The 17471-nt window shown below is 48.6% G+C and overlaps 8 protein-coding genes across 8 annotated transcripts; 6 read left to right on the plus strand and 2 right to left on the minus strand.

Annotated features, from left to right (window-relative positions):
• Positions 1–1224: 1224 nt before the first annotated feature.
• N7518_003160 (dihydrolipoyl dehydrogenase) lies at positions 1225–3011 on the minus strand (the record flags this gene model as incomplete). Its single annotated transcript, XM_057184087.1, has 4 exons — positions 1225–2064; positions 2124–2606; positions 2695–2771; positions 2876–3011. 4 exons carry the CDS (start codon positions 3009–3011, stop codon positions 1225–1227), a joined length of 1536 nt encoding a protein of 511 aa, XP_057045537.1.
• A 1106-nt stretch (positions 3012–4117) lies between these two features.
• On the minus strand, positions 4118–5719 carry N7518_003161 (MFS transporter; the record flags this gene model as incomplete). Its single annotated transcript, XM_057184088.1, has 2 exons — positions 4118–5395; positions 5456–5719. 2 exons carry the CDS (start codon positions 5717–5719, stop codon positions 4118–4120), a joined length of 1542 nt encoding a protein of 513 aa, XP_057045538.1.
• A 1386-nt stretch (positions 5720–7105) lies between these two features.
• On the plus strand, positions 7106–7574 carry N7518_003162 (uncharacterized protein; the record flags this gene model as incomplete). Its single annotated transcript, XM_057184089.1, has 2 exons — positions 7106–7148; positions 7408–7574. Coding segments are annotated over 2 exons (210 nt in total), but the record flags the coding sequence as incomplete, so codon positions are not given.
• A 1073-nt stretch (positions 7575–8647) lies between these two features.
• On the plus strand, positions 8648–10602 carry N7518_003163 (uncharacterized protein; the record flags this gene model as incomplete). The annotated part of the gene is made up of 6 exons (XM_057184090.1): positions 8648–9044; positions 9094–9247; positions 9295–9769; positions 9820–10055; positions 10107–10197; positions 10252–10602. The coding sequence occupies 6 exons, from the start codon at positions 8648–8650 to the stop codon at positions 10600–10602; spliced, it is 1704 nt and encodes a 567-aa protein (XP_057045540.1).
• Positions 10603–11067: 465 nt separating this feature from the next.
• On the plus strand, positions 11068–11544 carry N7518_003164 (MGMT family protein; the record flags this gene model as incomplete). The annotated part of the gene is made up of 1 exon (XM_057184091.1): positions 11068–11544. One exon carries the CDS (start codon positions 11068–11070, stop codon positions 11542–11544), a length of 477 nt encoding a protein of 158 aa, XP_057045541.1.
• A 346-nt stretch (positions 11545–11890) lies between these two features.
• N7518_003165 (GTP cyclohydrolase 1) lies at positions 11891–12257 on the plus strand (the record flags this gene model as incomplete). Its single annotated transcript, XM_057184092.1, has 2 exons — positions 11891–12034; positions 12090–12257. The coding sequence occupies 2 exons, from the start codon at positions 11891–11893 to the stop codon at positions 12255–12257; spliced, it is 312 nt and encodes a 103-aa protein (XP_057045542.1).
• A 1151-nt stretch (positions 12258–13408) lies between these two features.
• N7518_003166 (3CxxC-type zinc finger protein) lies at positions 13409–13879 on the plus strand (the record flags this gene model as incomplete). The annotated part of the gene is made up of 1 exon (XM_057184093.1): positions 13409–13879. The coding sequence occupies one exon, from the start codon at positions 13409–13411 to the stop codon at positions 13877–13879; it is 471 nt and encodes a 156-aa protein (XP_057045543.1).
• A 1429-nt stretch (positions 13880–15308) lies between these two features.
• Positions 15309–16056, plus strand: N7518_003167 (uncharacterized protein; the record flags this gene model as incomplete). The annotated part of the gene is made up of 3 exons (XM_057184094.1): positions 15309–15507; positions 15557–15770; positions 15828–16056. 3 exons carry the CDS (start codon positions 15309–15311, stop codon positions 16054–16056), a joined length of 642 nt encoding a protein of 213 aa, XP_057045544.1.
• Between the last annotated feature and the right edge of the window lie 1415 nt (positions 16057–17471).

Genomic DNA, 17471 nt, shown 5'->3' on the forward strand with positions numbered 1-17471 from the left:
GCGATGGATATGCCGCACGATGGCTGGCGCGCCACGTTACCCTACTGGATAGATATGTATAAAATAGGAACTGCTAAAGTCACGGAAGAAAGTATCATTGCCTGGTATCATTGTCCCCTGCGGCGGCATGTGGCAGTAGAGGTACTAGCGGTAATACTGCCTCCCAGTTATAGATTGAATTTCTACCTTCAGGGATGGTTTAGGATCGCATTTTCTTCTCTGCCGTTCTGGGCTCCTTCTCGGGTGCGGGTGATCCGGATCAATAGCAGAAATGCCTCACCTGCAGAGCACAGACGAAGACGAGGAGAAAGAAAAAGCGGGCGGGCGAAAAACAGCGAAAAGTTGAAGGGGCAATAGAGGGATTATATAGAACCACGCACGGGGACGCACACGGACAAAGAGCGCTAAACCTAAGATGTCAAAACTTAACATAAGAAAGTAATTCGCAGTCCCTATCCGATATGGTGTAGTGGCTAACATCGCCGTCTCTCACACGGCAGCCGGGGGTTCGATTCCCCCTATCGGAGTTTCTTTTTTGATTCTTTTCTTTTTTTCTTTGTCTTTATATCCTAGAAATTTTAGAAATGAAAACAGTTGGTGGAATTGGCATCTCGTTCTAATCATTTTTGGTTCGAACAAGAAACTATATCAGAGTGCCAAGGCATACTAATAAAACGAAACAGAGTAAAATACACTCGTACTTGTCCGATATATATCAACCATCAACCGAGTGAATCCAGATACTTTACTCCGTAGAGCAACTTGCTTTAGTCGCATGATTTGCGATGATCTGCGCGTAGACCGAGATTGTTGGAATATTTAATCCCTAGCAGTCGAGGATGTTCCTTCGGTTGTTGTTGGCCGAGAACAAGGGTCTGAAGGAAATCGGAGAACTGTTCTTGAATACTCAATGGTCTGGAGATATGGAGCGGAAATGACCAAAGACAAAGAACATAAATCTATACATAGACGCATCTCTATTTTACTTACTTGCTTCTACTGAATAGGACTGGGTCTGGGCAAAATATCGGGCTAGACGCAATACAATTGGACCACATAAGTGTACATTACTAAAGTCAACTGTAACAGTCCTTTCGAGTTGGGCAGCATGTGTATTTCACGAAAACAAGGAGAAGATTACATGGATGATGTGTTTTGCTAGCCGAGCTAGTCTAGGTTAGCTAAAAGTGGTACATGGTGATAGGATATATGAGATCTGAAGATTTAGAAGTGAATGGCCTTAGAGTAGGTGGCCATAGCAGCCTCCTTGAAGGCTTCGGAGAGAGTGGGGTGGGCGTGGCAAGTGCGGGCAATGTCCTCGGAGGAAGCACCGTACTCGATGGCGAGGGTGGCCTCAGCAATCATCTCACCGGCACCGGGGCCGATGATGTGGACACCGAGAATGCGGTCGGTCTCGGCATCGGCGATGAACTTAACAAGACCCTCGGTGTCGAGGTTGGTCTTGGCGCGGGAGTTGGCGCTGAAGGGGAAGGTACCGACATTGTACTTGACACCGGAAGCCTTAATCTCAGCCTCGGTCTGGCCAACCCAAGCGACCTCGGGGTGGGTGTACATGACGCTGGGGATGGCAGCGTAGTTGACGTGGCCGTAGCCGGTCTTGATATATTCGATGGCGGCAACGGCCTCCTCCTCGGCCTTGTGGGCCAGCATGGGACCGAAGGTGCAGTCACCAATGACACGGACGTGGGGAAGCTTAGTGCGGTACTCCTGGTCGATGATCAGGCGGCCACGCTCATCCTTCTCGATTCCAACCTGCTCCAAGTTCAGGCCCTCGGTGTAGGGACGACGGCCAATAGCGACCAGGACAACGTCGGCGTCCAATGTCTCCTCCTTGCCACCCTTGGCAGCCTCAACTTTAAGGGAAATGGTAGAACCACTGTCATCGCCGGACATGACCTTGGTGTTGGTCTTGAATTTAATACCCTGCTTGCCAAGGATCTTCTGGGCCTGCTTGGAGATCTCGGCGTCCATGCCGGGGCCACCGATCTGGCCGAGGAACTCAACAACAGTGACCTCAGCGCCGAGACGGGACCATACGGAAGCCTATACCACAATGTTAGCACGATCTAGCATTGGAAACTCATTCCGTAGTTAATACATACCATCTCAAGACCGATGATACCACCGCCGATGACGGTCATCTTCTTGGGGACCTCGGCGAGAGCCAAAGCACCAGTGCTTGAGACAATGCGCTTCTCATCAATGTTCAAACCGGGGAAGCCGGTGGCTTCAGAGCCGGTGGCGATGATGATGTTCTTAGCACGCAGGGTCTTCTCACCACCGTCGTTGAGGACGACCTTAACAGTGTTGGCATCAACAAAAGAACCGGTACCCTTGATGTACTCGGCGCCGTTCTTCTTAAGCAGGAACTCAACACCCTTAGTCAGGCCTTCAACAGCTGTGTCCTTGGCCTTCATCATCTGGGTAAGGTTGAGCTTGACATCGCCAACGTCAATACCGCGCTTCTTGGTATCGTGAAGGACCTGGTGGTAGAGATGGGAGTTGTTGAGGAGAGACTTAGAAGGGATACAGCCGACGTTCAAACAGGTACCGCCGAGCGTTCCGCGCTTCTCGATACATGCGGTCTGCCAGGGTGTTCAGTTAGTATGCGGATTGCAACGGCAAGACCGACCTAATCAAAAATTGGAAAGCCTAGCGAGAAGTGGTTCTTACCTTGAGACCCTCTTGACCGGCCTTGATAGCAGCAACGTAACCGGCGACACCACCACCGATGATGACCAGGTCGTGATCTATTGCTCGGGAAAGCGGATATCAGCAATCGCGTCCGGCAAGAAAACAGAACCTCTCCGGGTACTCCCGGAACTCCGTGATGGCGATGTGAGCATCGACTTACCTGCTTCAGAAGCGAAACCACGTTTTGAGTGGCCAATGAAGATCATGGGAGTAACGAAATTGTTGGGAATAGCCCTGGAGCCGGCATGGCGGAAGGCAGACCGGGGCGAAGCCCGGGGCAAGACGGCGCGGAACATAACGAAAAGAAGGGACGAAAAGATTAGTAGTCTTTAGATATAAATGCAATCCTCGATGTAGGCGGATTGGAGTTGTTGGGAGTGCGCAAATAGGGTGGTGGTTTAGAGCACGGGAAATGACTGAGCTTTTGCGGTATTGCTTGGCCTCACCGCCTACTACGGACCATGCCGCAAAGCTGGCCCGTATTACCAAGGCGGTAAGACGGGCCGGCACCTTAACGGATGATCTCGGGATCCGTTCCCGATGATTCTGCGGGCAGAATATTTGACATAGGAATCGCCCAGACATTTTGATTGAACTTTATACGATGCTAGGAGAAAGGAACATTCAGTAGGACCTGCAATAGTCATCAAGTCTTCTTTAAATGACAAAACCCCAGGTATTGGTGGTTTGACTCGGATCATGGTACCGTCTCCTTCTGCCCGCCCTGGAGAGGACTACTCCGGGGAACGCAATTTGATAAGCCACTCCCTAAGGGCTGAAAGAGTTAGCGGCGATTCCCCAGAGATTCTTTTGCCTACCCGCGGATCATTCTATCGGCAAGCAGTCTCGGCGGGCTCCGCCGCAATTATAAGCGGACACGAATCCAATGGATTGTCCGTAACGCAGTCCATAACTCTTCGCACGGGTTGAGAATTGTGTTCTGACGTTGATCCCTTTATGCGAGAACCCACATTTCAAGAGATGCGGGTCCCAATTGAACCGGGTACCGTGATATAAAATGAAGTTCTCCTCCAGTGCTTCTTGGCGCTCTTTCCAACCAGCCCTTAATTTTTCACGAGTGATTTTCCATATCCTTGCAGTTTACAACACCCATCCATGCGCTGGTAAGGTGCTGGAAGAGAAATGGCACATCCCGGAGAAATAACCATCCTCAACAATGGGTATTCGTACATGGCAATAAGAAGCCATGGAAAGAGACATTCAGACTGATACAAAGCTACATGGCATAGACAATGAAAACTTCTCGATTGAAGCGAAGGTTATACACCGTTAATTTGTAAGTAAGCGAGGAATTGAGAAACAAAGTTCAAAGCCATATCCTAGGTGTATCCTCTAGACCGATCCGTGAGTTCATGAGCTCGTGCAACATATCAAGACAGATTTAGTCCTGTCCACAGGACGATTTCTCCTCCTTTCGATTTCTCTTCTGTCGCCACTTGATTCCCTTAGCCGCAACTACCCACAAGCAAGGAGAAACAGCAATGGAGATCAAAGCAAGCGTGGTGTACGCCCAGCCCTCGCCCATGGCAGAGCGCATAGGGCTGATTGCTGCTGACGCCGCGGCACCAAGCTCACACCGGAATAGATTGTTCGCTGCAGTCGCGGCCGCCGACTTGCCCGGCCAGAGATCGACCATCAAGGCATTCAGCACTTGGGAGGTACCAATGATCGACCATCCGGTAATGAACAAAAGAATGATAGGAGCGGCAAGGTTGACCTTGTGACCCAACACCCAGCCGTAGGTCAGCATCGACACATTGCTAATATAGTAAAGCGGGAGTGCGACTTCCAGTCTCGCGCGCTCGACGTTGAAGTTGCGAATGTCCGCACGCACATTTTTGACGATGGTGAGACCAGCACGTTTTGCATGGCGGCGGTAGTTCCAGTCGACCAGTCGGCCGGTTGTGAAGGCTGAAAGCACCCCTCCTCCGCCGATGGGGAGGTACATCAATGCAGCATGGAGGTCGTTGAAGTGATAGATCTTGTGGAAGGAGGTCGACGCACCAGTCATGACAGCATAGAAACCAGCAAACATCAATCCTGTGGTGATTAGGACGACTGACGTCTCGATATCCAGGACAACCTTCATAGTCGGGACTGGTGACGGGAATCGAAGGGAGTAGTTCTTCCGCACCTCGGCTTCCTTGTCCGGGTCAGGCAAGAGACCCTTCTGTTTGCGCGTGCGATGCCGGATAATATCTGCCACAGAGTTACTCAAAGGGGGCGGTGGGATGGACCCGTCTCCAACGACTTTTCGACAAGTTTCCGGTAGGAATAGACCGAGGATGAGGAAGAACACGCCGCCGAAGATGAGCAGAAACCAGAAGATCCAGTGCCAGTTAGTGTACTGACTGAGAAGGCCGCCAATGATGGGCGACAAAGAAGGACCTAACATGCTTCCGACTGAAGCAAAGGCGATATATGAGCCTCGTTCCGCGGATGTGATCATGTCTGCGACCAAACCGTTCGCCAGGGCCACAGTCCCGCTGCTCCCTGCGCTCTGGAGACATCTGAGGACCAGCAGGGCAGCATAGCTGTTTTGGAGACCTAGTCCCAGGTTGGCTGCAAGGTAAATTGTGAAGCAAATGATGTAAGCGGGACGACGGCCGGCAGTGTCCGAGAATCCTGCGATCAACATAGGTGCCACTCCCTGCATAATCTAGAAATAAACTTCGTCAGTTGTAGGTCTCTTTAACAAGCTTATGTTTCGTCCACTTACCAGGTAAGTAGTGACTGTCAGGTTCACCTGTGAGACGGAGATATTCAGGGAATTCGCGATAGTGGTCAAGGCAGGCAGATATATGCTGGAAGACAAGGGTGAGAAGAAACTGGCCAAGGATCCCATGGCAACAATAGCCCGCTTCTGGGCTACCGTGAACTGGGAATACCCTTCCAGGCGCATGTCTCCATGCTGGGTTGACGGGTCAGGTGTTTTGGTCTCAACCTCGTCACCGCGCTCTTGCGCCATGTTGCCTTTGTCCATTTGATTCATGAGGTCGGGGATTTAACTGACCATGTGGTAGAACCGTGGAAGATGCGTTTAATATAACCCGATGGTTTTGATACTTGCCCGGTGCAGGGAAGTCAACCAATTAGAGTTTGTCGTCAATCCCGGGGCCGGCATCGACCTGAACTCAGCCTTATATTAGGTGCCTTGCTCTTGCCACTATTTAGTTCATGCAACCATATGTACAACCCGTACTTGTGTTCATAGATTCCAGGAACGACTTGCTTGTGATACGTATTATTCTTCTTTCTTGTGGCCTTGAATGTTATATTTGCTCATGCACTCTCGTGTCGATTACAGACTCGAGTGTTCAAAGTACATACATGTACACATCGACAATAATATATCTCGAAGACAACATGACGATGCTTGTGCTCATGGTCATATGTACTTCAGCTATGGGTCAGCATCTGCTTTCGAGCTATCATCGTTGGAATAGACTCACACCGGAGCATTAGAAGTATAAATGATGTCATCTCTCATCACAAAGACATTATTTGCGGAGAAGAATGACATCTTGGCAAATCAAGATTTGCGGAGACAAAGCGATTCCGGGGCCGCGGAGTTGGCTTCCGCGCAAACTTTCCGCTTCGTAGAAAGGAAGAAACGAGACAAGGTAGACAAATATCGGAAGCAACCAAAGCATACCCGGTGAGATGGATGCATAAACAGCTGAGTCCTCGGACTTCGTTCCTTATTCTCTTTTCCTTCTTCAGCTCCGGTGCGATAGTCCAATTCGGTTATTGACCTGTAGTTCGTGAATCGTTGTTCAATATACAGACACGAACTTGCCCAACGATGTTGCAATAATTCTCCCCGAGAAGGTACATATCTATTCCTAACTGAAGTTCCTAATGGGAGGTAGGAATAAGATGCCATCCCAGACTTGTTAGAAGTTGCAGTTGGATTCTTCTTAATTGGCTATAACGATGTGTCTTATTGATCCTTATCCAAAGCATGGCTTTATATATCCACTCTGTTGCCCCTAAAGTAGTCGAGAACAACTTCCACGATTCTCCCTTATCTCAGCAGCTATCGGCATTCGAGTCTTCTCTCGGTGGTTCCTGTGTGCTTCATACTTCCAGCCCAAAGTGTACGATAGCACCGACTTCTTTGCTCGGTTCAATCTCACATTTTCTGGTGCTTTTTTCAAGTATATGGGCGCTGAAACTGTTAGCAACGCCGCAGTCTCCAACTATACGGATTGGATAAGGGTCCTTCATAATGACCGTCCTTTCATCGGTTTTTCCATTGCCGAAATTGCTGGCTGGCCTAGCTCAGTCGAGTGGATGCGCTATCTGCTATAAAATGGATGTTTCGGGTCCGAGCCGACAGCAAATTAGCTAACTGGGTTGTTATCAGGCCACCACGGCCAAGAACTACGGCGCTGCCTTCAACAGAGTCGGTATTTATATCACATAAGCAAGCCTTTCTACAAATTTTCTATTTATTTCCCCACAGCGCCGGGGCTAGGCGGTGATTAATGCCGGCGCTGCGGACCTGGATGTGGCGAAAGTCGGCCGTCCCTTCGCTAACTCCGAGGGCAATACCTGCAAAATTGCCGAGGGATTCAAAAGCAACTGTATTTCATTTAACATCAGTTTCCGCGGAGGCTGTAAATTCTATTCAAATTGCAGTGAAAGCGCATTCACTAACTTCTACAGAAGCTTCTAGAGAATTCTCAAAGGACGAGATCTGCGCCAGTCTGACCGACAACCGCAACGATTGGGTCAGGTACAATCCAGACGCCTTTAAAAATGCTTACTGGCTGGTGAACCCGGCCAAGATCTATTCCCGAACAACTAAACTTTGGAACCCGAGGCCGGAATGAATACCAAGCTGAACTGTCATACTTTCCCATGTGCCTAGCAAAGGCTGTATGTACCTATGCTTAGGGATCTAGGAAATGGGACAAAAATATGAGAACTTCTCACATCATTCCTCCGCATTTTCGGTCTAATCCCCGTGAATGCTAGTACAAGGTCGTCAGGTAGAACAATCTATATAAGTGGACCTGGCCGAGCCCCAAAACACGCTAATCTCGATGTAGGCAAACCGGGGGCTGATGTACAACTGTTGTAGATGCCATCCAATCACATGCGAGCCTCCTAGCCACCAAAGCCAAAATCCCAGACTGGACTGAGAAATACGCTGAGTGCCCAAAAGCGGCATGCCAGGACCATCCCCGCCGACCCACTCGAGGGAAAATGCGGAGGTCAGAGAAAGCCATGGCATCGGATAATTGTTCAGAGCGGATAATTTCCCAACTTCCTTCACGGACTATGTAGCGCCCATCGGTTCGTACTTTCCTTTCCGGACCGAGTCTAACCCGAGCCCAACGCAAACTTACCGGGACGTGCAAAACAACAATGGCTTTCTTTCTTCGGATTGCCGATGTCAATACACATAAATCGGGTAAAAGCCCCCAGACTTCGCCCCGCCATGGCAGTCGTACCACACGCGGTAGGTACTGGCCGAGCCCGCATTCTGGCCCTGAACCCCGGTTTTCGCACGCTGGTAGGGGGAGGCCATGTTGTATCGGCGCTGGTGACTGGTTTGCTATCTCACGTTCCCCATGTTCCACCGGAATATAACCGAATGCGAAATGGCACTCCTTGCTTTTCAGGGCTGCTTTTCGGTCGATCCCGGGGGGAGGCATCGTCTATTGGTGATTCGGAGTAGCGCCGTGTATGTGACTAGGAAGTACGGGATGCATGCAAAATCTTTAAAAACCTCGGGGGATCGTCTCTTTTTTTTTCTCTCCGCACTTTTGATCTCATTTTACCCCACGGGCAAGGGTCTGCTTATCTTTTCTGCTCTTTATTCCTATCCCGGTCTATACAACTAGATCTTTAATGCGACAAGCCTAGAACACTCGCTTCATCCCTTTCGACTGCGTTCAAAATGTGTGACAAAATCCCCTCGTGGAATGTCGTCCATAGACTGGAGAAGCGCCAGCTTCTCATCGGGATCAACTGCGTGGCTGCTCTGTCTATTTTGTTCTTCGGATACGACCAAGGAATGATGGCCGGTGTCAACAACGCAAAGGATTATATTGATCTCATGGGATTCGGTCATACGGAGATAGTGGACGGCGAGGTCACTCCGGTGGTCACGAATTCCCTGCTGCAAGGTGGGATTGTGTCTGTCTACTATTTGGGAACGCTTTTTGGCGCATTGTTCGGTGGCTGGCTCGGAGACCGGACGGGAAGAATCAAGACCATTGCAGCTGGTTCTCTATGGGCTATCCTGGGCGCGACTCTACAGTGTTCGGCACAGAACCACAATTGGATGATTTGCGGTAAGGGGAACAGGGTTCAGTAGATGCAGACTTGGACTAACTTTCGCAGCGCGTTTCGTTAATGGTATTGGAACCGGCATTTTGAATGCTATTGTTCCTGTCTGGGCTACCGAGACGGCCGAACATACTTCGCGCGGACAATTCATTGCTATTGAATTTACATTGAACATTTTCGGTGTTGTCCTGGCTTATTGGTTGGAGTTGTACGTAAATCCCTCCCTTTATGCGATGTCTTTCTAATATCCGATAGTGGCCTGTCTTTCATTGACAACGGAGAGTCAGCCTTCCGCTGGAGATTCCCCATCGCATTCCAGATCATCTTCCTCCTAAGTCTCTTTGGGGCTGTCTGGTTCTTCCCCGAGTCACCTCGATGGCTCGTCAAGGTCGGCCGGGAGGAAGAGGCCCGCTACATTCTCCAGCGTCTACGTGGATCTAGCGGAGAGGACCTCCTCCGAGCAGAAGCCGAGTTCCAGGATATCCAAAGCATCGCAGAGCTGGAGCGGACAATGAATCACGGCGACTCATATCTGTCTATGCTGGTTGGTTACAAATCGGGAGACCTCCATATCGGCCGTCGTGTACAGTTGGTCATTTGGCTACAGGTCATGCAGGAATGGGTTGGTATCGCAGGAGTTACTGTCTACGCACCGACCATCTTTGGTATTTCCGGGTTTGATTCGATGAAGAGTCAATGGATCAGTGGACTGAACAATATTTTCTACATGGTATGTTTCAAGGCTGAGAAAGACCGAGCTGTGCTAATGCGCATATCTAGTTTGCTACGCTAATTTGTGTCTTTACTCTGGATCGCATCGGTCGTCGGTGGACTTTGTATTGGGGCGCGGCTGTCCAGGGTATTGCCATGTTCCTTGCGGGTGGATTTTCCCGTCTCGCTATCGACAACAAGGCAGCCGGTGATATGGGCAAGGCATCCTCGTATGGTGCTGCCGCGGCTTCGATGATTTTCATCTTTACCTCTGCGTTCGGAGCTTCGTGGCTCACAGTCCCTTGGTAAGGAACCATCCCATGACCTTTTATTCAATGCTAATTCCTGATTTATAGGGTCTACCCGGCTGAAATCTTCCCCCTGGCCGTTCGTGCACGTGGAAACGCCTTTGGAGTTGTCGGATGGAGTATTGGAAATGGATGGCTGGTGAGTGAACGCCTTTTAATGAATACAAGACCGATATGCTGACGGAACGTTAAGACTCTACTATGTCCCGTCATGTTCAGCGCCATTGGCGAAAAGACACTTTACGTCTTCGCCGCCAGTAATGCCCTCGCCATTCCCATGGTGTGGGCTCTATACCCAGAAAGCAACCAGCGCACGCTAGAGGACATGGATCTGCTATTCGCGGCGAAGACGCCCTGGACCTGGGATGCAGAGAAGACCTTTGCGCGCCTCAAGGCAGAAAACCCAGGCATGGTGCAGTCTCTCGGTCCCAAGGGCAGTCTGTTGGACCCGGAGACCGGAAAGCCACTTTCTGTTGCTGCAGCTGTTGCGGCTTCCAAGGCTGGTGATAATGCTGCAGGAGCGGAACATGTAGATCACGCTTAGATGAGGGAGGACTTGATGATGTGGTGTTTGGTGATTTTTGATGTTTGATGAATAACCAACTAATAAATTAGATGGATGTATGGCTTTAGACTGTGTATCTTATCCCTAGAATATCAAAAGATCATGAAAGAAGGATGCTATTGACCGAACCACTCTGATTGGCCACTTTGAGAACAACATCCATCAACTCTACAGTTCGAGCTTTACAGCCTTTTTTCCCCCTCTGACCATTTCTCTCTCTCCAAATATTCATTATCAACACAAGTCCCTACCACATCTCTTCGCATCAACACTCACGTGGTAAGTAACACAATCCCTACGCGTCGCGTCGCGTCGCATCGTTCCCGGCTAAATATAAAATACAACAGAGATCCAAAAAAGGCCTGGAACCCAAAACCAAAGCGGATAGCAACATAAAAAAGATCTACCAACATCCTACGTTGTACACGAAAGGGTCCTAAAATCATGTCCCTCTCCGCCCAACCCGCAGATCCAACCCCAGACCAGCAAGACCCCCAACCCCACAACTCCCTTCAACCCACACTACCCACAGCGCAAACCAAAAAATATCTCCACCGCATATCCCTGCACCCAACGCTAACCCCCTACCGCCGGCGCGTGTACCGCACGCTCCTCTCCGTCCCGCCGGGTCGGTGGACCACGTACTCGGCGATGGCGACGTATCTAGGCTCCAGTGCGCGGGCGGTCGGGAACGCGATGCGCAGTAACCCCTTTGCGCCGGAGGTGCCGTGTCATCGGGTTCTTGCAGCGGATGGGTCGTTGGGTGGGTATAAAGGGGAGTGGAAGGTTGATGGGCATAAAGGTGGTGGTGGGTTTTGCGAGGAGAAGAGGCTTAGGCTTGAGGAGGAGGGGGTTGTTTTTTTGGATGGGAAGGTTAGGGGGATTTGTTTTAAGGAGTTTGTGGATTTGGGGGCTAAGTGAGTTTGTTTTTTTGTGGAGATTAGAGGTGTTCTTGAGTTGGTGTTGATGGTTGAGGCTGTATATATCCTGAAACTGATTTATGGATTCTCTATGTACGTTGGTGAAGATTCTGAGCCGGAAGGCCTACGCGACACTCCAGAGCGATATGCCAGGGCCATGTTCTATTTCACCAAGGAATACGAGGACAATATGTCAACCAGAAAATAAACCCATTAGACCCCTAACAATTACCTTGGTTTTTGTAATGGTCTAGTGGTATAGTTAATACGTCGTATTTGTTCAACACAATATTCTAGACCTGGTCAAAGGGGCTGTTTTCCACGAGAATCACGACGAGCTGGTTATTATGAAGGATATAGATGTTATTTCCACCATATTGTTCCTTTCACTGGAAAGGTACAAGCTTCTACGTCCAGCTCTGTCGTACAACACTGACCATGTGAGGCAGATGCACATCGGTTCGGTTACATCCCCGATCGTCACGTCCTCGGTCTCTCTAAACTAGCCCGTTTGGCTGAGATATTCCTCGCAGACTTCATATTCAGGAGCGCCTGACTAAACAGGTTGCTCGAGCTATTTCTGGGGTACTGAAACCGCAAGGGGTCGGTGTTCTTATGCAACCATCCCACCTTTGTATGGCCATACATGGTGTACAGAAGGTGGGTAGTACCACCATCACCGGTTGCATGTTGGGATGCATTGCAATCATGTGAAATAGATAGGGAAGAATTCTTGGCGCTCTTGCACAGAATGTAGCCAATCACTACCCATCGGAGATACTTTGGCTACATTACGTACATCCACTGTCACAACCGTTTGAAGTATAATAAGTAAATTATTTAGGATTCGACAATACCTACTTTGGGTGCTCCCTAAAGACGTCCCGATATCCTAGGGCTTCTGCCTTCCCTTCAATGAACGAAGAAAGATCAGCCACCATCTGGTCAATATACTCCTGTATCCACGTACTTTGGAAGATACGGGAATATTCTATATTACACGTAACACAATGTTGTGTGGCATGTAAAGTATGCAATGTGCGAAAAATTTCCCGCGGATGGTGCGATAAACCCAATAATATTTTGGGATCATGTATATTGCGAGGCAATGGCCATTTTCTGACGTGGTACCAATTGACGCAATGTCCCAACTACCCCTGTTTACCGGTAGCTTTGACCGGCTATTGAAGAATCTCCCAACGTGCACTTTTCCTTTTTCGGTAGTATAAACAGAGTAGTGTTTTAATTCAATTAGGAACTAGATCTGCAGCCTGAGCGTCCAGCATGGAATCACTTCTGCTCGGTATCTCTCAAGCATTTTACTAGACAGCCCTGGATCAGTCATCCTCTCATGTATCCATGGATAGATGACGAGCCTTTGGATGGGGGGGAAAATTTCACATACTGTTTTATAATCAACCCTGCCGTATTCAGATGTTTTCTTGTCATATTATGTATTAGATGAACCCTCACAACGTTACCTGGCTGATAATCTGTTCCATATATTTGAGTTTCATCTTACCCTTTATACTGCCTGCGCTTCTATAACGGCGCTTACAATAGAATAGGCCTGTCTTGATATTTTTCAGCCGTGAGTTCGTAGTGATTGCTTTGCATCGAGGCAGATGACTGGGTCGCGAGCTGTGTGCGTCAGTCTGTAATATTCGATTTTAGATATATATGTACGTCGACAAATCTTAATGTAGTGCATGTAATGTAAGCCTGCTTGTATAAGCTAATCACTGCTCGTTTAGTTATTAGTATAAATCTACGCCTCCTTCCGGTCTTCCGCAGTCTTTTGATACGCATGCATCATCTATTACCGCTATTTGTCTGTACCTAGAGTGAGCCTATGAATCCCGATCATGGGCGATACTGCCGAGCTCGAATTGTTTCGCCGACGGTGGCGCGAGGAGCTCTTAATTGAATCGGACCCCAGGGCTTCTCCTGCTGCGGCTTTGGCCTCAACTGCCCCGTCTCGGACTAAGAATAAAATGTCTACTACGACATGTTCGATGTATCAATCTCTTCACGATGAGGTATCGAGCTTGCTAGCCGAGGTAGATCTTCATTATCAGTTTTTCGAGGAAGACGATGAGACGAAATGCACTCGAATGCCTGACACAAATATTATGGGCCGTTTTGTATGCAACAAACGAGCATGCAAGTCCAGAGGATGGTCTAGCAACAAGATCGCTATCACAATTCGTCTTTATCCAGAGCAAAAGTACAATGCCAGGGTATACCACCAACGCTGCAAAGCTTGCAGCTCGCTGAGCCGGCCGGTTTTGGATCAGTCATATGCCGAGAGAATCGTTTACTGGATTAAACAATAGAACGGAATTCGGGTAGAGAGGCCTCCATTATCCCGCGAAAGACGAGGTCCTCATAACAGTCAGCTTTGTGAGGGGTGTAGAGCTGGGCACTGCTCCCAATCTGGGGAGGATTGGGCTATCTAGGAATGTTTGTCTCCCCTAAACCAACACATATGACTGAGTTACTAATTGATTGCCAGGTTGACTCTGTAGCGAGCCGGAGGTCTATGGTTGATTGCAGGAATATAAACTGTCAGAATCTGGGATGAATACCGTCATTTTTTCATCCTTGATACAGACGGGTCACATGATTGACCAGTTTGGTTTTTCGGGCGAAAACATACTTCTTCATTTCATTTTGTTTGTTCTTTGTCAAGAATGGGATATGGCCCCTCTAGGCCCTAAACAAGAACCTTGGTTTTTGTTATGGTCTAGTGGTAAATTACGCTGTACGAAATTCGACATTCTTGATTACTGAGTTATTGTCCACAAGATTGTCATTTTCCCGGACTATTGTCATTTTGAGAGTGAGAGATTTTATTGAGATTATTCTGCCACGTATACACTCGCATTACCACCGTTTTTCCGTCACAAAGCCATAAGTGAGCGCATCGGCAAGGACAGCATGTGACGCGAAACATCCATACGTCAGTTGCTGACTACACAAAATTTTCGTTAGTACTAAAAACCACACCACCTAACTAAGGCGGCTGATGTTTAATGACAGCTATTCTTTGCAATTGGAAAATTGAATCTACCTGGTTCTCAGAGCATCGTTCCAGCTCTGCCATGATCCGCATGCTAGCTCTAAACCCCGTTATCAACTTCTATGTTACCGGGAGGTTGTCGTCTAAATCATACATGTATGTCTTTCCACAACCCGTCGGCATCTGAATGTTGGAACGTCAATGTGAGGGCTCGATACATAGGCATAGAAGACAAGTCTTACCACTGCTATGATGTTTTTTTCCATGCTCATTTCGAACATTTCCAGCTGATAGCTACGTGGCTGAAGATCGACCATATTTGAGAAAACGTGAATAAGTCCAATATGCGGCAACAGGAGTGATTTGATGCCCCTGACTGCTGGCAGTTACGACTTTTTAATCTTCTACGGTCGAATGCAGTTTGTTACTTATGGTCTGCTTTTCGCGCGATATGTGATCACGATGCATATGATACGTCAAATCTGCACTCCCGGTGCCAAACTTCCTCCGGGAATAACCAATCACGTTCTGCGACGTGGATATGCGCTGTTCTATGCAAGAGTGTCCAGTCGGCCAGATGCACGGTTTGCTGGGGATGACACATTTTCCTTTCGCCAACATGGCCATATTTCTATACATAATGAACAACTGATGCCAAACCTCGCCTTTGCCTAATTTAATAACCGTTGCATCTGGCACCTTATCACAATCATCTTCTTTATCTTATTATTCGTACACTCGACATGAGCAAGGATTCTGTGGAATTCATTCGAAAGCTAGTCGCTTGTCCAGAATTAACCGATTCGGACATAGACGTTGCGCTGACCGCTGCTGGAGTAGACGAACTTCTGCCGGATGGAAACAGAATATTAGCCCAATTGGGCTTGGCGGCGACCGGGTTCTTGATTGATTCCAGCATTGCCTTTATTACGTTATCTCGAGGTATCCATTGACAATCTGTTGCGAGTCTTTCCAAACTGACACCCTCGAGATTTTACATCGAAGCTCAAATCCCGTGTCAACGGTATCCAACACCGTGCAGACATTGCAAAGCGTACTGGCATCGACAAGCACTTGAAATTTGATTGTCGGCCTGGTGCTCGCTCGTCCGGCGTTCTTGCTATAGCGACAAGTGCCCTTATCGGAGCTATATACCTCAGGAAAAAATGTTTCATGTCCGTGGCCAAGGGACTTTACTCTCTAGGGTAGGTCTACTCTAGTAACCCCGGGAATATGTCAGATAAATCCCTAATTGCGCACAGCGTCCTAGACGAGCACCTTGACCAGCTCAACTTAATGGGAATATTCAAAGACGAGCAGACAAATCCGCTGCTTTTGCCTTCCTTGGTGGAGAGTGACCCTGCCCAGACTAGCGAAATCGATACTTGGAGTCAAGATATTCCCCCTTTGCCGGATTTTCCGACCACTCCGGATCTAGGGGGCTTGTCTAACTATACTATGAAAGACTCTACAATGAGAATGGATGATTGAAAGATATCCTTCCAGATGGACTTTCTTTCACCGGCTCGCGTTCGCAGTCTCCTTTAGCTGACGACCCAGGTCAACGGGCGTTAGAGAGGCAGGTCATTGGGATTTGCCATCCTATTGCGTATCAAGAAATGCACCGTGGAAGACTCCATGAGGTAGAAATCCCGCCTGAACAAGCTGAACAGCATGCTCTTCCTCGCAGAATAAACGATCACCTCTCTATTAGTGTTGACTTGTACCAGCCAGATGGCTTCTCAGGCCAGCCCGCGAACCAACGGTCCTCAAGTCAGCGTTTCCCACGCAAGCGAGAAAACGCTAGTGGTAAGGAAGTACAAAAGAGAAAGTCTAGATGCGTTGATATTGAATTCAGATCATCACTGTGTCGAGAAGCTGAAATGACTCGGGCTCTGGGTTTACCGCCCCCCGGAGATACTTATTTCAGGCCCAAAATCGAGGACAAGCTACTGAGTCTGGGTTCAGAGATATTTTCCAGTCTAAGTACCTTTTTAATTCTGGTTGGTGGCTCTCAATCACTTGTTACTCTTCGAGCGGCCCTAAAATATACGAGAGAGCTGGGGGACCAAGGACCTAGCGTTCAAAGGCGAAGATGGGTATCACGTGAGCTGACCATTCACGAACGCTTCGAAATCATCGGCGAAATTCAAGACAACGCGGCGTTTCCCCAGATCTTACGATGTAACCATATCCTGCATTTCTACCGATGCACCTGCAGTCCGGTGGGGCGCACCTCAAAATTCATAGAGTTAGCGTCCAAGGATGAGCTTATTGGCCAGCTGAGAACAAGAGGCAATCCGAGGAAGATGGAAGTGGCTAAAGCAGTCAACGAAATGATGAGGGATGTTTTCCCCGACCTGGAGCCTAACTCAGCTGTTTACAAGAGCAGGCGCCGAAAAATGTTGGGATTTCGAAAATTTGGACAACGCCTACACATTCTAGCAGACTGCTTTGGGGATGCTGTTCTAAGCATACTTCATTTCGATCGGTCCGGTGACGTGGGCGGCCCTGTGATTATCGAAAAAATGTGAGTCTATATCACTATGAAATCGTGGCGAGATGTAAACTGACCATGCAAGTATTCTTGCTCCGTCGGATGAGGCATTTGAAAGTTTTGTGAAGGTCCTCGAAGAATCGCAAGGAAATCTTCTTCGGGAGATTAGCAAGGCAGCTGAGCAAGCTTTTAATCATATTTTTTATGAGGATACGAGGCGGCAAAATCTTTTCGCTTTAGAAACACTGGCACCGGAAGAGATCCTGAAGTTTCCAAAAGGCTAGCAAGAGCTCAGAAATCTCTTGCAATAGTCACGTTTCCTTTCGAAAGAGCAAAAAAAAGGCGAACTGTTGCTTTCGGGACACGGTGAGGAGGAAGGGATTCGTATATGATAGAAAGTTTGCAGATC

The sequence above is a fragment of the Penicillium psychrosexuale genome (assembly GCF_028828465.1).
Source record: "Penicillium psychrosexuale strain IBT 29551 chromosome Unknown utg000002l, whole genome shotgun sequence".
In the NCBI taxonomy this organism is placed as follows: domain Eukaryota; kingdom Fungi; phylum Ascomycota; class Eurotiomycetes; order Eurotiales; family Aspergillaceae; genus Penicillium; species Penicillium psychrosexuale.